Source organism: Crocodylus siamensis, chromosome 3 (assembly GCF_052110815.1).
Source record: "Crocodylus siamensis isolate JL-2025a chromosome 3, ASM5211081v1, whole genome shotgun sequence".
NCBI classification, from domain to species: domain Eukaryota; kingdom Metazoa; phylum Chordata; order Crocodylia; family Crocodylidae; genus Crocodylus; species Crocodylus siamensis.
Window position 1 is genome coordinate 60,817,679 of NC_143397.1, and position 24,123 is coordinate 60,841,801.

The following is a 24,123-nucleotide window of genomic DNA, read 5'->3' on the forward strand; positions in this document are numbered from 1 at the left end:
GCAAGAACCATGTTTAAATCCAGGGCTTAGGGCTCTCTCTTGAAAGGTGGGAGATCTGCATTCAAATCCTGCTACAAACCAGAAAAAGAGGGATATAATTGTGGGCCCCCCTTATTCCCGGTGACTGCTCTTATCACTGGGCTGCTGGGTAAAATGGGACGTGACCTGGCTTAATAGCTCTGCCACAAAAGGCTTGCAGCTGTGAGTTCAGAGCAGCAGGAAATGCCTCTCTTCCACGCAGACAGAGTTCAGTTCCTATGTCCCTGAAAGGGGCAAGGCTTAAGTCCTGAACCCTGATGCTCCTGCTACTGCTCTTATGCCAACGCATTGTTGCGGGGGGGAGGGGGGCTGGGAAACGACTTCAGAGCTGTGGAGTCCACTGGGCAGCATGTAGGTGACAGATGTTGCAGTACTGGATCTAAACCTCCCTTGTGAGCCAGCAGAGCCCCTTGTGTTGATTGAGCGTATATGTCCCAACTTTACAGACTACAACCATTCCTGCTGTTATTTCCTCTTGTTAGCCCTGAAGAACCTGTGCACTATTCAAGGATCCCTGTCTTTTCATGACACTGCTGTCCTGTTAGCCTGTGAGACGTGTTTCTGTAGTTGCCACCCCCATTATGATAGTGCCCTGTGCCCGTTGTCCGCGGTTGGTGAGTACCAAAATGGTCTTGTAAAAGTGGTAGAAATGGGTCTGGAGGTGAGTGCAGTCGAGGTCTTGGAACGTCTCCCTATTTGTTACATTGTAAAGTAGTTTCCCTTTATGCAAATTCAAGTTATGCACCGTTTTCCAGGAATCCATGTACACCATAAAGTGAGGGAAACCTGTACAGGGTAAATCAGTAATGCCTGTAAAACCCTCCTGCCCACACACATCTGTGGTGGCAGAACTTTAACATGCTGGGATTGCACAGATGATCTTTAATTTGAGGACAACTGTTATGAAGAGGCACATTACTGACGCCATAATTTAGCCTGCAGAACTGCTCCTGCTAGAGTGGAAGTACTAGAAGGGAAGTACTGAGCTTGATGTCCCATTTGCAAGGCTGAGAAGAGGAAGGAAAACCCCATCTTTTTACTTGAAAACTGGTTATTTTTGATACATAATCATTAAGAGCTGGCTGGCAAAGAGGAGCACTTCTCCAGGCTTTCTATTCACACCTTATCTATCCTTCAAGAGAGCTGAGAACTGAAGCCTCTGAAAGAACCATCTGAACCAACATGCCACGCTGCAGCCTGGGGAATCTTCCAGGATCCGCCAAGACCTTGGTGAGATTAGCCAGCTTGCAGTTCCAGCGCTGGTCTGACAGTGGCAGCATTTTATAACTATGGAAAGAACAACCTACTATTAAGCTAATTCAATGTTAGAACTATAAGTCCCTCTTTTCAGCAAGAGACAAGCTTTGACAAAAGAAGTTAGGGAAAACTGGTTAGGTCAAAATGGAAACAGCCTAGAACCCTAAAAACTCTATTGAATAGCTTCATGCATAAGCTACAAAATGTATTTGTATAATTCAAGTACTTCAGTTGTTTTTCTCCCCCCCCCCCCGGGGTAGGTGATGGCAGATAATCATAAGCCTCATCAACTTTCCCTCTGGCTCTAGGGTACATTTTTTTGGACATACTTTAATGTAAGCACACAGCACAGTTTATATGCACTAGTTTGCATTCTTTATGAAAAAACAGAAGTAAATAAATTCCCCACAATTTCACCTATGGGAGAGGATCCACTGTGATGCTAGATGTTAGCTGGTGTGCTTCTGTTTTGATACCTGGCTGATAAGGACCATACAAACCTGGCTAGAACAGCATAGAAGTCAAAGTGTCTGCCTGTGCCAGGAAGTAGGAAATAGGATTGGCCTCAGCATTCTGGATAACACGTACACCAAGGAAGGAGGAGAAGATGAAAAAACAAAAATAATGTAGCCCCATTTAAAATGACAGGTTGACCAGAACATACTGTATTAAAAGCCAACGCTGCAGCACCTTGCATGGTGAGAAGCCCCATAAAGCAACAATTCCCATATGTTCTCAACAGATCACCCTTCATACAAGCCCTGCGGGCAGCTATTACTAAAGGAAGAAAATGATAATGAGGGCTTTAAAGAACCTAAGGAAATTTTCTTCAAATGATAAAGGAAGCCAATAGCTGATTTGTCCTGGCTGTTGTAACCTGGTGATACATACGTACATTTGCAAAAAAGAACTATTACTTACTATTCCACATATGACAACCAGGGTTTGAATTATGGGAGGGCTTGAGGGGGTTGAGCCCCGAATAAGAGACAAGACCCCTCCTTCCCCCAGCAGTCAGGCAGAAACTGTTGTTTAGTGCGAGGGAAAAGCGGCCCTTCCCCCTCGTTGCTGCCAGGTGCTTTTTGCTGCAGCCGCCTGGAGCCTGCGCCCGGGCTGCCCTGCGGCTTCTCTCGGCTGCCGCCGCTGCCACTGCCACCTTCAGCTCCCCCAAGAGTAAAAGTGAACTTCAAACCCTGATGTCAACAGGGATCACCCCATGAAATTTTCAAACAAATAAAGGAACTACCACTCTTGTTCTTACACAGCACCTAACAAGCCTGTGGAATTAACTGCCAAAAACATAACCAAGTTCAAAAAGCCATTAGACAAGTGTATGGAGGGTATGTCCGACAGGGGCCATTAAACAGTATTCAGGGATGTAACCTCAGACTCAGGTCATCCCTAACCTATGGCTATTGATAATTGGGAAGATACAACAGAAGACAGATCAGCTTATACATGCCTTGTTTCTTATACTGTTCCTCTAAAGCAAATGCTACTTGCCACTGTTGGTTGGATGGACTTGGTCTGACCCAGTATGGCTGTTCTTATGTTCTCAGTCCCTATACTGCCCTTTTTCCGGTTTGCAACAGGGGCTCTGCATGTGGGGGCCAAGGAATCAGCATCTCTGCTGCCTGCCATGGAGCCAGTCCATCCCAAACTGGTCAAATTCTTTTCAGGCGCCAGTTCAGAGCCCCTAGCTACCAGGGCATCAAGCACCACTTATGCAGCATATTTACTTCTACCAACACTTACTACACAACTGGGAACCTGCAATGTTGCTGCATCAGGTAAATCAATCTAACTCATAATTTACAGTGGCAAAATCCAGGAAGTGTTGTTACCTTTTCTTGATCTAGTAGAGTCAGCCGAAGAACATCAAACCCTCTACTCTCTGTCAGGGATTCTCATGCAAGACACCACAGCAGCTTGATGAAGTGCTCTACAGTCTACAGAAACCTCACACAATCCTACAAACCAATCCACAGGGATCCAATCCTGTTGTGTGCCTGGTGTGTACTTATTTACTGTCACATTCCTTTCACATCAATGGGCTTTTTATGACAAATTGCTACTACGACACAGGGGTACTATAGCAGCAGTTACTGCTATTTTAGCTTGGAGTCTGAGGAAACAAGATATATTCACAGTTTGACTTAGTAACCAAAACCACAGGAAGGAAGATTCTCCCCTTCAAGGTGTTGCATTTTCCATTTTCACTGACATGTCAGCAACTTCACCATAGCTGTGAACTGCTGGAAGGTCAGCTGTCTCCTATTCCCTTGAAGACCCTAAGAAAATACTCTTTCTACATTTGGAGCCATTTTTGTATCACTCTTAATTTCTATTGTTCCCCAATCAACTAAGTCAGTCTGGCTCGTGAAAACCCTTCTAATGTTTCTGCCCTTCCAGGCACGTATTCTGGGCAATTTATCTGAGTGATAACAAACCTGGAGGTGCACTTTGTATTCCATTAATGCACTACAGGGCTACATGCATTTATGAAATTCTGGGCACAGCTTCACTCTCCTGATTGCTATTATAAATCAGCAGAATATGAAGAATCAGCAAGAGAAGGTTTAATACAACAGAACATTTAAAAATAATAGCGCTATTTATAATACTGTGCCTTTTCAGAATAAGGGTATGTCTACAGGGCAATCTGAGGCTATGACTGCCACTCAGGTAGACATATGCTAGTTTTAAGGTACCTAACTTGGGTACTGACAACCGTGGAGCTGTGGTGGAATACTCTGCTGATGAGTATTAATCCATCCTGAGTTTACATAGCCTGTGATGGTGCCCATACTGCTAGCTTGTGTATATCTACATGGGCTGGAATCGGACCTTTTTGCATTTAGATGAAAGAACTGTTTTAAAGGAACCCTCAGGGCATTGTACATGTGCTTTTAAAAGTGCTCAGTGGTGCACCACATGCATTTGTATAAATGGCGAAATGCATGTCAGTGCTGAGAAAATGGTGGTGGCACGCTTTTGAACTGAAACACATCGACAGTGTTTCAGTTCAAAAGCGCTCCGCTGCCATTTTCTCTGAGCTGATGTGCATTTCGCCACTTATACAACTTCATGCGATGTGGTGCAGTGTGCATCAGCTTGTGTGCAGAGCAGACTCGATTAATCATGCCAGAGATCTGATTAATCGAGTCTGCTCCGACATGCCGGATCTCTGGCATGTCACAGCACAAAAATGTATGTGTATAAATGCCCTGAGTCCTATGCACTCTAGATTCAGAGTAGTTAGGACTGCAGAAATTTTCCCCTACAAGGACCAGTATATCACCTCTCATCTCACCCCCAGCTGCTCTTTTCCAATTGACTCCTGCAGCAGGGAGTTGTGAAAAACCTACCAGCAGCACCTCACATCTTGTGTAACCTACAGCAAGAGAGAAGTCTGGTGACAGGGAGCAAGCCTGTGATCACAGACACACCTCCAGCAGGTCACACAGAGACTGTGGGTCTGTTTCAGTTTGTTAATAACTCTGCTGCAGTGAGCAGTCAGCAGGAAACTAAAGAAGCCCACTGGGGAAATCCCTGACTTTCCTGTTTAAAAGGGGGAAAATTACTTTTAGAGTAAGCATGTTCAGCTACATCCTTGGAAAAATATTACCATTTATATATTGAAATTGTTGTCATAGTAGTATTGGAGAATTTGGTTTTACAACAATTGCTGGGTGGAATTAAAAGGGACAATTGCTGAATGCTTTAAAGAGCTTTTGGCTCAGGTTCATGGAATGGCTTTATTTGAAAGGGTAGTTAACAGGGCCTCTACATTTTCTCTTGTTTCAAATTCTAGCTGCACAAAATGCTGAGGAATCCTTTTTGGTTGGAGAAGGAAACTACAGCATAAACCTTAGACAATAGAATTGGATTTGGGGTTTTCTGTCTATTTGCTGCTGGTTTAGTTTTGATCCAGGCTGCCTTAGACAGGGTCCTGAGGATCTCATGACTTCCCTCCCTACTCTCTGTGCCTGGATTCCCCCCTACTTAGGCACTACATCCTGCTATTCCAGTAGACACGGGCAATTGGTGCCTCCTGAATTGGGGGGGCACCAACAGGGCACGACGGGGGCATCAGAGGGGATCTACCGCTGGCAGAGCCACTTTCTGTGCCCCACTACCAGCTGGAGTGCTCAGTTGTGGGGGGGGCACGTGCCCCCCCATTACCCTCCTACACGTTGCCTATGCCAGTAGAACTGGAGGATACACATGTAGTCTCTGATTCAGCCACCAGGATTTCCAAATGAAGTTCCCCTTCTCAGGCAACCAGGGCCGTGCATTTCAAATCAGTGCAGCTGAATCCTTTTTTTACTGGCAGTTTAAACCAACATCTAATGACGCAACTACATACAACACACTCAAGCCATTTCAACAGCACAGTTACCTTACCACTCAGGGCTAGCTTGGGGATCTGGAACACAAAAGAAGATGGCTATGCTGATGCTTGTTGTTCTGGATAGCAACAAATCAGTACTCACAGAATGCTTTATGGAAGTCATTCAAACACCACCTCTCCCTACCTCAAAAGCTCATTTGGGCTAGCAGATGCAGGGGTATTGTGTCCTGCTGCCGGTCTGACGGTGGTCATGAAAAGGAGAGGTGTTGAATGTTTTAAAACCTATCTTGTTGCCCTGTGAAGCAAGGAGTGCTGCATCATTTTATCTTTTCAAATGTGTTGCCTGATAGAGGCTTGGAGCAGCTGCAGGCCTCTCAGAAACCAAAGAAACCCCTGGGTATATGGCACCTCTGAAAAATTATGCTAGTGGAACTTCTGGAATGGATGGGGTGCAATGCAGGCACTTGTCTTGTCAAGCTGCTGAGTGTAGCTTTGCCGAGGTCTTTTACCTTGTCCTTGGGCTTCCTTTGAGCGCAACTCAGTTATGTGAAGGTGGAGAATGACTTTATTAGGAAATCTCTTCAGCTTCAGTTGAAAAGGTAGGTTGTTGCCTGCAGTGTCCTGAGAATCTGTCCCATCTTGTCACTACAATCAGTTCTTTTTTCCCCTCTGGGGGAGATCTCTCTTGGACATGCTTATTGTGTTATACATCACATGGCTATTTCCACAAATTCCATGCAGAATCCTGTGTTTTTCCCAAGAAAAACTTGCTGGCTAGGGAGAAACTTGATGACAGCAGTGTCATGAAAAGACAGGGATCCTTGAATAGTGCAGCTGACTGTGTCATTTGCAGAGCTGTGCTGCAGACTTTATTACAATCTGTCACAATCTGTTTGGCTCTCAAATATTGAGAATTTCACATCTTCCCTCCACTGACCATTTAGTAGCTGTGATAATTAGGTCATGGAAAAAGCAGCAAATGTGAAACAAAGCTGGCAAAAGCAGCATATCTAGTGCTTTGGGGAAAAGACTGCCTTTTAATACAAAGCTTGACTGGCATCTGCATGTCTGCTTTGTACTGCAGTATGGGAGAAAAGTACATTTAGCTGTGCCACTTTAAATGTCACTGTGCCACATCATTACAGTATGATGTTATGGGGCTTCTGGATCTCCAACAGCAGCCTTATTAATGTTAAAAGATACTTATTTCTAATCAAGTTCCTACATTAAGGGCTGGTCCTAATTTCTATTATGAATCCAGGATCCAAACATCTATGGGCTTTGCAGAAGCTTAAAACCAAAGTGTCCAGCTTGGTTAAGCCGTAGCTGGCATTACATGAAGAAACAGCCACTGTCATGATACAGAACAGCTTTCTGTTGACTCAGCTGATCTAATACCAGGGAAAAGTACAACTATGTCCATGCTCTGCTGTAAGCTGCTTGTGTTCTTAGCCTCTCCACTGAGAGGGGCACAACCAAGGTGCCAAACGGAACAGAAGCTTTTGTGATACGGACACCAATCCACTGAGAATTGGACCAGCATCGTGGAGTCACTTCAGACAGCCCCCCTACCAACCATGCTTGGGTTTGACTTGTCTTGTATTCCACTAACAATCCCTGGAACTCTAAGTCCTCCTCTCCAGGCATTTTAATGAGCATACAAGATTACACGAAAGAAAAAAAAAACCAACGCAATACAAACCCCATGCCTTTGTTGTGCATGGTAAGAGTAGACGATGGGGCCTCAAGAATCAGAATGCTCTTGCCTGGTCCCAGGGGCATGCAGGGGTTTTTAGTCACTTCATCCTTCTCATCCATTTTTCATAGAATCAAAGGACGTAGAGACCAAATAAGACTCAGTTACATCACTACAGCCATCTTCCTGCCAAAGCAAGCTTGTTCCCCACAGGACATTTTTCACATTTCCTCCTCCCTCCAGTGTAGCTGCTGTAAGGACTTATGACCTGATGGTGCATTTACTAAGTATAAAGTCAAATAAACCAAGCTGCAGTGCTTCCTCCTGGAGTAGTGGAAGAGAGCCTGCCTGTATCATTTATGTGTCACCTTAGAGACTGTATAACATCCACTGCTGTCCTGGGCCCTCACTGTGTCTGGCACTGGGAACTCTAGCCATTGGGCAGCTGGGAATAGTTTCTCTCCATCATGGAAATGAAATATTTTCTGCCAACAAAGTAATTTTCTTGAGTCTCTAATGTCTTCATTTGGAGGAAAAGAGTCTCATATCCATCAAAGCATCAGACTACAGGGAGTGAAGGAGGGGAGGGGTTAAAAAAAGTATCACACAAAAAATTCATTGGGAGGAGGAATTTATGTTTGGTCAAAGCTAACTTATTTAAAATAATTCTAGCCTTCAAGATTGGGAATCTTGCTGACCCTGATGTGACATTATAGCATGCGACTTGCAGATAAAATATAATTAATTCTATTTGTTAATGTGCGGTTTATGCATGGAGAAAAGGGAAGAATAAATCTCTATGGAAAGGACAGCAGATGGATTGTCATAGTGTGCACAGCTATGGGAAGCCTTATGTCTTATTTCAGTTAGCTTCCACAGAAACAGTGACACACCGGAACAAATGTAAATGTGCAATGAAACCACATTGCTAAAATGCTGGATCTTCTTTGTGCTGGATCTCCCTGGACAATTCATGTACAAGCCTTACCACTGACACTTTAGGGAGCCAGGCTGGTGGACCCCAAAAGCTGACTCAAGGGCAGTACTTTCTGTGAATGCATCAAGCAGCCAAGTAGTTACTGCAGTGCAGCAGAGACCTGGTGGTGCTGTTGCAAAACCAGCTGCAGACCATGAAAAAGTAAATGCTTCCAAACCACTAGATCAATGACAGGCTTTTTCCGTGCACAAGATGATCTCCTTCTTTTTTTTTGTTGAAAGAAATAAGCTATTTTAAAACACAACTAGCATTAGTTCAAGAGAGAAGCCTCTAAATGCACTTCAGCAATTGCAAAACAGAAACTGTTTAGGAGAGAAGGCTAGTTTTAATGAAGTAGGGAAGGCTTGAAACTTTGTGCTAGAAGAGATTCATCCCCTCTTTCTGTATGACATTTTAAAAGGTTTGGACGTGTTTTTGCCATGAAGGAGATTGGGGGTGGGGAGGTGGGGGGAAGGTGGAGGGAGGAAGGGACGGACAGGGATCGGGGACTGAATTCTGAGTGAACTTAATGGCCTATTATCCTCGCTGTCTCAGTCTCTGCCAGTGCAAGTAACAATAATAGATAAAGCCCAATGGCTGGATATTTCTGCAAATGTTATAAGCATTGTGATATTTAACAACATTCCCATTTGAATGCCTCCATTAGGCTTCAGTTAATTTCCTAGCTCTTATCTCCCTCCTTCAAAAGCTCTTTGAAGTTTCAGGAAGATGATACTGAACCATTTCACTTCCAGCTCACACTTGGAAGGTGATCTTTGCAAATGAAAGGACTGAGAATAACGTTTTATTTAAATCAGCGCTTACTTTTGAACATACAGTTCTGTTAGGAAGTGGAGTCTTCACAGACACCTGGAACACAAGGGATGCTAGTCATTCTCCATTTGTGCGAGAGAAACAGAAATTGTCAGTGCCAGATCGCAAGGTCTCTCCCCAAGAACGCAGTAATTTGGCTGGATTCACAACAATATAAATCTATGCAGTACTATAAGGCCCTTTGTATGTTGGGATCAAAACCAAGTTGATTTTTTTTTAAATATAGCTATCACTAATCAGGTCCCAGTAGCTTCCCTCTGGATAGGACTTTTTGCCTGAGAACGCTGCTAAACACAAGAGAACACATATGGCGGTTAGTTTATAGACTAGTTTGGCTAGCATAGTCCTCAGAAAAATATCTCTGTTTCCACACATCATGGAATATGTGTCTGAGCCCTTCTGGCAGCAACAATCCCATTTAACATGGTCATAGCTAACTCAGTCTTATTTCCATTATATACTGAGCCTTAGCTCCAACTTTATGTCTAGTTTAATCTAATTATTTTTCTTTCCCTCTTCTGCCCAACCAGCGCTACTTGCTATGCATTTGCTAGGTTTTTAACTGGAAATACTGGCTAATCAACTTAAGGTGCAGTAGATAAACTGAAGTTTTTCTGCATTTAGTTAGCAAACCACGCTCTGTGATTCTGCTCTGCCTCTGCTACCCAAGGCCAGGGGCATCAACTGGAAACCAAATGGTAAAGGCAACAAAACCCAAAAGCTACAGTTAAAAGATATACACACAGAATGCTGACCCAGTTGCTTCTAGCACCACTATCAGACTCTGCAGAGATGAGGCAAACGGCCCTTGGGCAATGATTACTCCACTTACGTCATTTAGGGCTTTTACCCAACCAAATGCATATACAGAACACCAATTACAATTTTTTTAAACCACCATTTTTGTTTACTGCATCAACCAAACTAGATGTGCAGCAACTGCAACCTAACACTATAAAGCAAATAATATGAGCACTATTGATTTTTTACACAAGTGATGATCTTACATTTATATAATGCCTTTCATGTTCAAATATCTATAGGCACCTTACAACCTCAACCATGAAATTAAGCTACCCTACAGAGGAAAATGATAGGACTCAACAACACTACACACTCATTTTAGTCCAAAAATATAGAAGAAAATATTTTTTTCATCCTGAAACTGTTAGAAGGATTTTTAGTAGGCAGAACATAATTATCAGGGCAGGAACTGGACACCCGGTCTCTTGCATAAATAAATACATAAATACACAAAATAAAAATAAATCTGTGGGCTCTGTATAAAGGATGGATCTTTACGACTGGAGGCAAGGGTAAAATGTGTTTGCGCACTATCACTTAACATCATTTTCATAATGGTCACCACAAACTGCATAGCTTGCAGTCACTACACATGCAAACACAGAATAGGCGTTTAACTGCAGGCAGGCTTCAGCTTCAAAATATGTCCATTAATAACAACTATTTGTCAAGATATCCGTTTCCTTTCTCATCTGAAAGCCAACAGCTCCCACAACAATGTTCCCCTGTCATCAAGCTACAGAATTGTGTTGGTCCTCATTCAAAGAGATGAATGCAGCTGTTGAATCAGCAAAATGCCTCTACACCAGCTTCTACATTGGTTTCCCACCCAAGTACTGACCTGGGGCACATTTTCTTATCTGGAGACCTGGATTCTAATGCTACCTTTGCAATGGCAATCAGGTGTAAACTCAGGCAAATAATTAAAATGGGAACAGCAACACTTCCCTACTTCTCAAGGACCTGGCAAGAATAACGTTCACTGATGTTGAGGGAATTTTAAGGACTGAGATCAGCATCATGGAAAACCTTATAAACAAAGAAATCAGTTAAAAGCAAGCAGCAGTAAAGAGATGGTTACAAACTTTTAGCTCTGATTTTGCCTATAAACACACCTGAGAGATCTCTACAAAGACTGCCAGACCAAAAAGAAAACCTAAATTTAAATCTTACTCTAGGGCTTAAACACAGAGTTTGGATTTCTCTAGGGACAAAGCCTTTTACTCTGGGATCCTACAGATTGTACATGACTACTGATCCACTTCAAGTACCTGTGAAATATCTGAGAGTACTTTTTCCCCAGGACAACTGGGGCTAATTCAGTTAAATTGCCATTCAAGTTACCTGTGTAAATCCGGTCCTTGTTGTGATATGAGTCAAAGCCTGGGATAATCAGACCCTAGATAAACCCAATGTCTGTTTTTACCCTAAGGTTGTTGCATAAATCAAGTCTCCAGGAAGTGGAAGAGGTTACTTACCGCCTGAGTGCATTTGTTAGCTCTGCAGCCAGTTCACTCTCATTGTATGGTCTCAGCTCAGCTAGTGTTAATGGCACTGTGGTCCCATCAGTGCATTCCTGAAAAATACAGGAGCATCATCTCACCCAAAGTTACTCATCACATTAAGGGATGAACTAACCGCACTTTTAAGCTCACGAATGCTTTTTAAACTGAGCCAAAACAAACTAAACACCACACAATTCACAAGGTAGATCCAGACTCCAATGGCCAGACACGCCATTTCACATACTCATCTAGTGTTTTATGCAACATTTCACATTATTGAGCATATTCCCATTGCTGTCTTATTTCACTTTACATGTGAACACCATATTTAAAGGGGAAAAATACCCACTGACCAAACAAAAATTCAAAGGATGTTTCACCAAAATATCCATAGGAAAAAAGGACACTGCTCCACTCCTCTGCACCCCCCCCCCAAAAAAACTGGCGAGGTTTTCTGGGGACACAGAAGCACAGATGAGGGAATGAGGGATTACAGAATTTAAAATATTCCCATTTTCACAGCAAAATTATAAACCTAAACAAACATACCTTATGTTAATTAAAGGAGAAATAATTTCCTCCCCATTAATTGAAACCTATCTAGACTATAGGATAGGATTTTAATTAAATCCTTAGCCATTCTCTAGAGATATGCGGTCTAGTGGATCCCAGTTTATTTCTGGATATGTATATCCTCTGTCATCAACTTGCAAGGAGAAGCAATTCTTGAAAGACCATAATAATCTTTGCAATAACAGTTATTGGGGTTGGTTCTGACTGCATTCCTCCCCAGAAATAATAAGTGCACTTCAGTCAGGGGATATAGGATCAAAGTGCTCCTAAATCCTAGAATGGAACATGCCACTTAATACCTGAAAGAATCAGAAAGGATTGTGCAAGTGTACATGAAAGCCAGAGTGGTTATCATGCTTATACCTCCTGGGGGAAGAAATGTGATTAATTATGTTTACTCTGAACCTGGAAACTCATTAATTCCTGACCTTGCCCATTTTATCTTTGCTGCTACTGCTGGTGGAGCTGAGAGATCTCATTCTCTGTTCTTTTTGCTCTTCCACCTCAGACTTAAGGTGCTCGATGTGGACCAGATAGGCCTGTTCTTGGGCTTCTCGGGTACTTAGTTTCAATTCAAGTGCTTTCTTTTCTTTCTCTAGAAGGTACAGTTGTGCCTTTAGCTCAGCCATCTCCTCCTGTTGAAGAGAGGCAGATCACTTCAAAGAATTGTACATAAATGGGAGACAGTGTTTAGACAAGGAATTAAATCACATCTGCATTACTTACCAATGCTTCAAGCTTTAGTTTGATTTTCAATGTATTTTTAATTTGGGAATCACTATATATAAGTGTGCTCCTGTAACAAGAATCATTTCCAGACACATAACAGACAGGAGTTTTCTACAATAAATGTGTGGGTTTTTTTTTAACTGAATGAGATCATGTGTGTTATATTTATAAGCAAAAATAACTAGGAAAACATTTGCAACCTGCATTCATTTGGACATAAAAGACCCAACTGAGAGATAAGTCTGAGTTGGTGCAATATTTGCTTCTTTCTGAGTACACCAATTAGCATTTAGACTGTCACAACCAAATTCAAAGGCGGTTAAGTTACATGCTAGGAGAGGCATGGTAATCTAAGGAAAAAATAATTAATTTAAATTAATGTAGCTATCTTAAATGGATCAAACCTAGGTAGCTGACAAACTATAAAGAACAATGTAAACAAGGAACTGTCACCCAGTGGGTTTGTTTCTATAAGATCCTACACGGTTTTGTTCTTGGCCTGATGCTAATCTTTATTTTTATCAATGATCCATAAGAAAATGTAAAATCATTATTGATAAAATCTGTTGGGAAACACAAAAACTGGTAAAAAGGAACATAGTAATGGGGACAGGTCAGTTATACTTGGCATCACTTGAACTGCATGCACTTGCATGTGCTTTAATATAGCTAAATGCAAGGTCATACGATGTAGGAACAAAGCATATAGGTCACTTGTATGGGACTGGGCAATGTATCCTGAAAAGCAGCATTTAGAGATGACAGTTCAATGGTAATTCATTGAACATGAGCTCCCAGTGGAATGCTGTAGAGAAAAGGGTGGGTACAATCCTGGAATAATTTGCAGGGGAGTATCAAATACAACTTACTGGGTGGTACTATACCTCTTTATATGCCATTTCTGAGACCACTAATGAAATACAGTTTCCAGTTCTGGTGTTCACACTCCAAAGAGGAAGATGGAATTGGAAAGGGTTCAGGAAGAGCTACAAGAATGACTAAAGGAAGATCTGACTTAACAGACTTGAAAAAAAACTGGTCTGTAGGGATTTTTGCCTTCCTCCATAGTGGGAGGAATAGCTCTCTTTCTTGGATCTCAAGTGCACTTTAACAGGCCTTGCAGCACCAGCACACTGACTGCTGTTAATCCCCTGCTTTACCTGTGGCAGGCTGGGGTGCTTTGGTGCCCTTGGGCTATGTCCCTTGTGGTTATGCCATAGAGTTGATTGTGTAGTGTTAGGAACAGGTTAGATAAAGACTTGTATAAAATTGTTTGGATAGGGATTATCCCGGCTTGAGCAGAGTTTGGACTAGATGATATGATTCCACCTAAGTTTACTGCACAAAAGATTAAGCAGCAACTTGATCACTGTCCACATAACATCTACTTGCAAAAGAGATTTCTGTTAGTAGAGATCTCTTTGATCTAGCAGAAAGAGAGATCCAGCAGCTGGAAGCTGAAGTCCAACAAATATGCTCAAGAAAGAAACTTTTGTGTTTTTTTTACAATGAGAGTAATTAACCATTCATAGTTTCATAGTTGGTAGGGTTGGAAGGGACCTGAGCAGATCACCTGGTCTGATCCCCTGCCATGGCAGGAAAGAGTACTGGGGTCAAATGACCCCAGCAAGGTGTACATCTAGCCTCTTCTTAAAGACCCCCAGAGTAGGAGCCTGCACCACTTCTCTTGGAAGTTGGTTCCAGATCCTAGCTGCCCTGACCATGAAGTAGCGCCTCCTGATATCTAGCCTAAATCTACCTGCTGCCAGCTTGTGACCTTTATTCCTGGTCACTCCTGATAGTGCTCGGGGGAACAGTGACTTCCCCAGTGCCTGCTGGTCCCCTCTGACTAATTTGTAACAGGCCACTAGATCCCCTCTCAGCCTTCTCTTGTGGAGGCTGAACAGGTTCAGGTCCCGTAGCCTCTCCTCGTAGGGTCTGCCCTGCTGCCCCCTGATCATGCGCGTAGGCCTCCTCTGGACCCTCTCCATGCTGTCAACATCCCTCCTGAAGTGCGGCACCCAGAACTGGATGCAGTACTCCACCTGCGGCCTGTCCAGTGTCACACAGAGGGGGAGGATCACCTCCTTGGACCTGCTCGAGATGCATCTGTGGATGCATGAAAAGGTGTGGTTGGCCTTCCTGACTGCACCCCCACACTGCCTGCCCATATTCATCTTGGCATCAATGACAACTCCAAGATCCTTTTCTGCCTCTGCACTGATGAGAAGGGAGTTCCCCAGCCTGTAGGTGTGCTGCTGGTTCTTCCTCCCCAGGTGTATCACCTTGTACTTGTCAGTGTGGAAACCCATCCTGTTCTCATCCGCCCACCCCATAACCTGTCTAGGTCCAATTGTAGCCTAATCCTCTCTTCTAGCGTGCCCACATCCCCCCACATCTTAGTGTCATCAGTAAATTTGAACAGGGTGCTTTTTACCCCCTCGTCCAAGTCACTGATGAAGATGTTGAACAGTGCGGGCCTGAGGACCGAGCCCTGGGGGACCCCACTGCCTGCATCCCCCCAGGCTGAATAGGACCTGTCCACTACCACTCTCTGGGTGTTGCCCTCCAGCCAGTTGGTGACCCATTTGACTGTGTGGGTGTTGACACCACAGTCCCCTGGTTTTTTAATGAGAACAGGGTGAGAGACAGCGTTGAAGGCCTTCCTAAAGTCCAGGAAGATTATGTCCACTGCTACCCCTGCATCTAAGGATTTGGTGACCTGGTCGTAGAAAGCCATCAGGTTGGTCTGACAGGACCTGCCTCTAATGAACCCGTGTTGGTTGCCCCTAAGCATAATCTCCCCTGCTGGGCCCTCGTGGACATGCGCCAGGGTAATTCTCTCAAAAAGCTTACCCAGGATTGAGGTAAGACTAACTGGCCTATAGTTTCCCGGGTCCTCCTTCCTCCCTTTTTTGAAGATGGGAACCACGCTGGCCCTCTTTCAGTCCTCTGGCACCACACCAGAGCACCACGAGTGCTTGTAAAGCCGTGCCAGGGGTCCCGCAATGACCTCAGCCAATTCCCTCAGCACTCTGGGGTGGAAATAGTCCGGACCAGCTGATTTAAATACATCCAGTCCCTCCAGAAGTTCCCCGACTAGTTCCTCACTAACCCTTGGCCTAGGTGTGCCTCCCCTAGGTGGGCCTGAGAGGGGCCCCATGTGGGGGCTGATCTGGTCCCTGCTCAGAAAAAAGGTGAAGAAGTCGTTAAATAGGTTAGCTTTGTCATCTGGTGTGACGACCAATTTCCTAGCGTGTCTTGCAGGGGCCCCACATTACCCAGTACCTTCTTTTTGCCCCCTATGTATTTAAAAAGGGATTTCTTGTTGTTGTTGATCTGGGAAGCTAGTCCCAGTTCCATCTCCGCCTTGGCCTTCCTGACTGCCCCCCTGCATCCCCGAGCAACCGTAGTATAATCCTCCCTGGTGATGGCCCCTCCCTTCCATTGGGTGTACGCCTCCCTTTTATCTAGGAGACATTCCTGGATGCTTCTGGTGAGCCATGGGGGCTTTTGCGCCCTCCTGTTCCCTTTGATCCGTGTTGGGATTACTTCCCTTTGGGCTTGGAGGATCGTCTCCTTAAGGAGCGACTACTCTCCTTGGACACCTGGCTCCCCTCCCCTCCAGGACCTCAGCGCTTCCCCGACTATTCTCCTTAGCTCATTGAAGTCCGCCCTCCTGAAATCTAGGGCTGCTGCCTTGCTGCAGGCTTTTGCTACCTTGCGCTGGATGGTGAATTCCAGCAGGTGATGATCACTGTCGCCCAGGTGGCCGAGTTGAAACAATTTACTTAGGCACATGGATTCTCCATTACTTGAAGTCTTTAAATCAGTGGTTCTCAACCTTTTCAATTTCAGAGCACCCCTCCAGCACTTCTTTGAAAGATGCAGCAGCCCCAGTAGAGAACCAATGTTGGTGCTGCCTTGACTGTTCTGGGTTTCACATTTTAAAAAGCACGCAGAGAAGCTAGAAAGGGTCCAGACATGGGCAGAGATGATCAAGGCTTAGAAGTCAAGTTATATGAGAAGACGCTGAAGGAGTTACTTGAAGGGCTGCCATTTACTTTTCTCTAATGCTACAGAGAGGAGGACGCAGGATCAATGGCTTGAAGTTGCAGCAAAGTAAATTTAGACTGGATACCTAGAAAAACTTCTTCAGTGTGAGAAAAGTGAGGCAGTGGAATAGACTGCCTAGGGAAGCTGTGGACTCTCCATCACTAGATATGTTTGAGAAGAGGTTGGACAGCCACTGGTCAGAGATGATGTAGGCATAGCTATGCCTATGTTCTACCATGGGTATTTCCCATGCTTCTGGGCTTTGTTGGTTGCTCCCACTCCAACCTCCCCACTTTTCTGCTATATGTATCAGGGTGTTTTTAAGCCTCCCCAGAGGCATCTGGAGCTGGCTACAGCTAAGGCTGGGGACTTCAAATGGGATGTACCGACTGTCCTGCTAGGGGCAAAGCCGGAGGTTCCTGGCTAGAGGGTCTTACCCCTCCGTTCAGGGTCGAACTGATGGTTGTATCTGGAGTCAGGAAGGATTTTTACCCCATGGGCAGACTAGTACAGACTGTGGGGGGTTTTGCCTTTCCCTGTAGCAAGAGGCATGGCCATCTACCTGGGGCCTCTTGAGCACCTATTGGCAACATTTCATATAAGAAGGACATTGGCTGCTATAGTCCCCCACCTTAACCTGTAGCAGGTTAAGGTGTCCGGTTTATGTTGTGTTAGGGCGAGGGTAGTCTTAGGTAGAGTTTAGATTATGCTTGCATAAGATGGTTTGGATAGGGATGATCCTGCCTCAGGCAGGGGGCTGGAGTAGATGACTTCTAGAGGTCTCTTCCAGCCCTGCTTCTCTGTGACCCCAGTGCTTGTCAACCAGGTTTGGCCATCTCCAGGTAAAAATGTGCCCCACGTCTGCTGCACAGATAGCTTAGGAAGAGCTGTGGTGCACACAGTACTGCTGCACTAGAGCTCTAGCTAATCTAAAGCAGGCACGAGCTGCTGCGTGTTGGGTAGCTCTTTCTCATCCATCTCCACCTTGCGCTTCTCCTCCTGGTCTTCCCACAACTCCCCTCAGAAACAGAGGCGTGAGAGTCTTGTGTGTCTCTGTTTCTGGGAGAGCATAGGAGGTGCAGAACAGGAAGGGCTACAGCACCAGCCAGCAGCTACAGCTTTAGGGTTATCAGAGCCCTAAAGCAGAAGGAGTGTATGTATAGGGCAGTTTTACCTGGCTGCTGCTACCATGACATCCCAGTTAAGAATCCCACTACTTTAAATTCAGGTGGGGCTCCTTCTAAGAGATAGTTTATAATTTGTGGTCTGTGGACCCTACGTCTACGGGGTCTGCGAAAGATGACTATGATCTATCAAAAGTATGTGAATACCCACACTTACAATACAAAGGGGGCTGCATCTCCATTCAAAATTTTTATGGGTCCACGAATTAAAAGGTTGAAAACCACTGCTCTATTTTAAAGAACAGTTATAGAGCTGATAGACAAATTAACGGGGAAGTATTTTATTTGTTATGAAGACAATCAGATTGGATGACCACTTTGGTCACTTCTATGAATCTGTGACTCAGTGCCTTGTTTTATTCAGTGAAGAGTGACATTCGTGGACTTCAAATAGATCCCCTGAAACCAGTGTGGCTGGAGTACGGTGATGGTAGCTATGATACCCACTGCAGGTGTGAGGATAAAGTAGTCAGTAAACAAGAGGGCACATCTCAGTGTCTTGCAGGGATCAACCAGAAAGCATACACAGTGGAAAGTGAGGAATGAAAACAAATGTAAGGTTGACATGCATGCTTCTGTCTACTCTACCCACAGAATCTGCACAGCCTCAACTCCAGCTGGTTAAGTTAAACTGGTGCAAGTATTGTGTATAGACTTATATCAGCTTAGCTTGGTTCCATCAGTTTAGACCAGTGGTGCTTAACGTGTGGCCCACGGGCTGTATCTGGCCCCTGAAGTAACTGGATCTGGCCTGCAGCACAAGGGTGCAGGGGCAAGCAGTTTGGCCTTTGCAACCCTCTTGCTCCTCTATATTACTTACTGGAAGTGAGCCCCTGTTCTGTCCCCTTCCCTTATGGTAAACACTGTTTATGGGAAGTAAACTCTCTCCCTCTCTTCCCCCAGACACCCCTTCCTCTCTTTCCCTCCCTCGCTACAAGAGGGCAATGTTGCCCTGTAGTGCAGTCATTTCACAAGCACTGGGTTCATGATGCTAGAAGGTTATGCCCCACAGGTTCAAATGGCACCTATACACTGACAGACTACACCAACAGAAGACAGGCTTAAACTGACAAAAAAGTCAAACCAGTTTAACTAAATTGGTATAAAACCAGTTTAACTAAATTGGTATAAAAATTGAACTCTTAGTTATATCCACATAACTTTGTCTTTTGATCAGGGGCCACAGTTCAGTCCTACCAAACTGTAACTGTAAACCTTTGTGCTCTTGCACCACCTGCTTCCCGCTACTGCCCCACATCTGTGTTACAGCAGTTTCAAGAATGGCTCTGGATTAGTGACCACTTGAGTACATTAAAGATGAAAGCTTTTGAGACACGCTTCCTCCTTCCTGAGGCAATATTAAATGGAGGTGGATTTGTTCTGCCTCAGCCTGCAAGCCTGGGAGCTGCACATGTGCAAGCCTGTGAGAAAAGTAATGAAGCATCATGGTAGTATTGCTTTGCCATGCACTTGGTCTCCCTCCAGCAACTTCACTGCCATATCTCTGCTGCAACCATCTGGGCTTGTCAGTTACCGTGTCATAAGCTTAGCGTTGTAGATAAAGTCTTTGCTTACTTCATATGGGCTTAGTCATTGCTAATGCTCTTGCCCTCCAACACTATCCAGCTACTGGAGCATGAATGCCAACCCCGCTACGTGCCCCCTTGCCTCACCCCAAAAAATCACCCTAAGCTTCCATGTCTGTCACCCTAACACAGCTTTGTAGACAGAAAGGGCACTAGGTATGTCACACACTTATCATTAAGGGCACTTGGTAAGCTCAGTATAACGCAGCTATGCAGTTTGATCCATTATCAATGCAGACTTAAAAAAGAGACTTTCCCAATCTTGGGTACATCTCAACATAAGCCAAATGTGTTTGCTAGTCTACAGACAACCAGAACTACAAAATTAAATCATTCTTATTCATGACAAAAGGATGTTAATGGTAAAGCCTAAAGAAAATTCCAACTATTTTATTGCTGATCTGAGCAGAAACATCAAATGAACATGCCTACTTGTTGCTGCTGGGTGCTCTAGCAGATAGTGAGGTGGACTCCAGTGCAGCAATTGACTACTGTCAAGATTTGTTTAGGGAAGGTGGGTGGAGGTGGAGAAAGGAAGGGAATGAAATATTCATGCCTATCTTCTGGGTGCAAAAACTTCCCTGTTAACTTCCACAATGCAATTACATCTGAAAAATTAAATATGTGCAGCAAAGTACAGAGGCAGCACAACAATCTAATTTAACATAAAAACAAACAAGCCCAAGGGAAGCAGCATTGATTGCTCTGGATATAGCAAGGGAAAGCTTTGGGGGACAGTACTGCATAATACCATAATTCCTACTGAATTGTTCAGGTCTAACAGGCTGCATAAGATACACGATTATGTGTATGCTGAAACCTTTTCAGAGACAGTAAATACAGGAATGCTTTACATAGGGGTTAGCTTATTCCAAAGAGAAGGATAAGCTGCGCTAATCACATGCTTGCTATTGTTACAGCATCCCAATGGGATGTAAGGACTGTGCACACAAGTTGGATACATAAAGCCTGGAGTCTGGAATTAGAAATGGGTTTCTAGATCAGGGGCTCAAGGATGCTCAGCCTTAAGTTGCTATTCATCTGTACAGGTGTGGTTGTTACCCTGAGTTCTAGTTTTAGTTCAAGATGAAGTAATCCAGGGCACAGACTGCCTCGCATAAAATACCTTCATAGCCATGAGTTCCTGCATCAATACAGCATTTTCCAGATCAAGCCTCTGACTGTCTCCACGAGGTTTGACATCATAACTGAGTGGATCAATGTGAATGCTCTCCAGTTCCAACATGGTGAGTTTGACCGCTGCCCTATCATTCTTCAGTTGCTGGATGTAATCTTTCAACCGCTGCTCATCCTCCTTTGTGAACTCTGTATCACAGCTACTTGCAGTTGAGCTGGTAGTACTGAAAAAAAGCAAACACATCCTTACCAGCAAGAAAAAGGGGATTGTATTTCTAGCATCCTCACATTATTTGCATTTTGGTTTAATCAACAAATCTGATCCATCCATCCATTCTTACACTACCAGTTATGATAGAATATAATTTTAATTAGGATTTAGTATATATTTTTTAAAGCACTATGGTAGCACTTTAGTAAACACCACCTTCAGACAGTGTGTCAAGTATCCAATTTTTCATATTTGGGAGGAAAGTTTTATGAATTCTGTTTCATTATCTGAATTCAGGTAAAAGATATGGATAGTATAGCAAACGTTATAATAGACAGAAAATGCATCTACAAGTCTTTACAACATAAAAGAAAAGAAAAGCATTCTTCAGACAACAAGAATAAAAGAAAAAAAATCTCAGAATACTGAATCAATTACTTCTTCAGTGCAAAGTCAGGTATTTTGTTGCCTGGAATTAAATTATTTTGACTGGAATAACAGTTTTTGAGTATCATCTTTTAAAAAAAAATAAAAAGTGAACTCAGTGCTTTATGTATTATACCGAAAGCAATGACAACTAAGGTCTGTTACAAACAGCACCTTTGATACAGCACTGGCAATAGCACAGCCAACTTTTAAACACTGCCTCCTCACCGTGCCCTAACTTTCCAGGGCAAGGACAACACCTAGAAGCAAAATGGTATTTCAGAGCCTGTGATCTCCCCGTAATAAATGTTATGGTTCCTTATTTTTGATAGACATCTGCAGCAACTTGCCTGAGACTGGCAGGTTACTTTAGCAGATCCACCAGCAACTGTCACATGGATGGCAGTGTCTTTCAATCACTATCAGGCTGGGGCTGAATCTGAAACAGCAACCAGCTATCTATCCAAAAGACAGCCAAATCGCTCAAACTTAGAGACTTATCATAGGATTTCTAATGAACTCCTTCATCTGACTTTTCCATAGCATTCCTTTTCTAAGATGCAGTTTCCAAAGCAAAACTGTCAATCAATTAGCTTTCTGACAGAGCACCAAACATGGAGCTTTTATAAAGAGAAAACAATGTCTAGATAAGCATGGGGTGCCTCAGTGCTCTGTCCCTATCTAGCTGCATGCTAGTGGTCTAGGGAAGAGAGATTTGGGGAGGTTAACTGCAATGCTGCTTTAGTTCCTTAACATGCCAGTGCTGAATATAACTGCAATAACACAAAAGGGAAAAGAACCAACGCTGCGTTTTCTACAACCTCACACAGACAAGCTGCCTGCTGTCTCCCGAGGACCTGTAATCAGCTGCTGGGTGAGGGTTAAGTCATCCATTAAGTGTGCCTGTCTGGAATGCTGGATGATCTCAGTTATCAGCAGGGGAATAAATCACTTTCTGTATTGGGTTGCATTATTTTTCAACATTTTTGAGGGGAAAACCCCACCCTTTGGATTCTTGCTGTCTCGACAATAATGTCCTCGCATTGTATTTTGTGTGTGCTATTACGCACTGGAGAAAGAAGGGAAAATAGGCGGAACCTGTGCTCTAACTGTGTCAATTTTAAGCTGCATCAGATAACGGCCAGAGAATCTTTGGCCAGAATTGCAAAAGCAGGACAGCCCAGGAGGAAACGGAGCATTGGCACAGCTACAAAGACTTCCCTAAGTCTCTCCCCCTCACAAAATATCACATTACATGGCTTTGCTGCAGCTTTCTGCTCATTTCAAATAATTTCTTCTCTCTCCAAGGAATAATAGGCGCCATGTTTACTTGAAATGAAAACCTTTTTTTGTTTTTGTTTTCACTAATTTCCATCTGCATTGAATCAGAAAGCAGTTTGTCTAGTTTAGGCAAAAATATCTGCAGGTATTAATGAGGTCTGCTTAATGCTTTGTGTTTCAGAAGATCTTAAAGCTCTTTATAAACCTTAATTCAGGCTCTCTACTGCGCACCTCTGAGATAGGAAATACAATAAATTAGTATTCAAATCCATCTTCAAGTGGCACTGTAAGCTCCTCTAGCTTCCAAAATAAAAATAAATCTCAGTTTTTCTGGATTACACACCCACACCAGAGGTCCCCTGAACCTTGGGGACGGCCCATAGGGTCCCATACAACAATTAGTGCTCATTTTAACTTTCATATAAAGAAAAGATATACCTCTAGACTCCTCTGCTGGGAAGAGTGCTTTCAAACTGAAAAACAAGTACAGGACTGTAAGCCTATGGTGGGTATTAATTTTAAAGCTCACTAATATTTGTAGTACCAGCCACAGCTGCAGAAGACTGATGTTAATGTCAGTGGCTGTAGGTCTCTCCATTTTTTGGAGACCAATACACAGCTGTGGAAGGCAAGCTGAGTTGATGAAAGTGATGCTAGGTCTGGCTTTAGCTCAATCCTGGCTGCCTGCCTGCAGCTGAGCTGGCTCCTCTGCTGAAGTGCTAGTGAAGTCTCTTTTACAAGGTGAAGGGTGAAGCTTTTTCAATCACAGGCAGAAGAAAAGGAGAGCTCTCCCTTCTCCAATTTCAGCAATAATCCTTCCCCTTCCATGAAAGAGGGAGAGAAGCAGCAATCTGGGTAGCAGAGGGTAGGGTTTCACAGCCAACCCCTACTCATAGAAGGTGGAAAGCACGCCCACCTCCCCACCCCTTGTTATTTATCTTACTATTTTTTAACCCCTGGACCCAGAAAAAGAGGTCCAGAATATGAATCTGCATCACCAAACAAGGAAAAAGTGCCAATACGAATGAGTGTGACTGTGTTGTAACACTGTTAGGTGACCCCTACAAAATTTTCAGGCCAGCCCTGTTGTTTTTTTGGTAGAGGCAGGGGTGGTGAGGGAGTGACAGAGTGGATGGGGGAAAAAACTGTCAGTGATGACACATCGCTAGCTAGGGACTGTACAGTACTGAATTTGGCATCCTAATGTCCTTTTCTACAGCAATCAGGATAACAAGAATGAAACCAGGGAACTAAACACGCAGAATGTCTGAACCAGAAAAATTGATACACAGGGTCTTTTTCATTTCAGGTCAGTCCACACGCAGTGTTACTACGCAGTCAGCCGCCTACATGTGCATCACTGTGCAGTAACTAATTGGGAGTAAATTTGATACTTGCATCATGCATGGTGCAGGTATCAAATTTATGCTTAAGTTAGCGTAAGTCACCATATTTACTGCACAGTATGGGCATGC

The 24,123-nt window shown here is 43.8% G+C and overlaps 1 protein-coding gene across 2 annotated transcripts in view; it reads right to left on the reverse strand.

The window, feature by feature from the left end:
* MCC (MCC regulator of Wnt signaling pathway) overlaps nucleotides 1–24,123 on the reverse strand; it is a 363,930-nt gene that overhangs the window by 16,723 nt on the left and 323,084 nt on the right. For both annotated transcript variants that reach the window (XM_090038383.1, XM_090038384.1), the window contains 3 exons: nucleotides 20,720–20,954; nucleotides 12,467–12,673; nucleotides 11,439–11,536 (listed from right to left, as the gene is read on the reverse strand). In XM_090038383.1, the coding sequence (XP_089894509.1) occupies nucleotides 11,439–11,536; nucleotides 12,467–12,673; nucleotides 20,720–20,954 (540 nt within the window). The remainder of the gene's footprint in view (nucleotides 1–11,438; nucleotides 11,537–12,466; nucleotides 12,674–20,719; nucleotides 20,955–24,123) is intronic.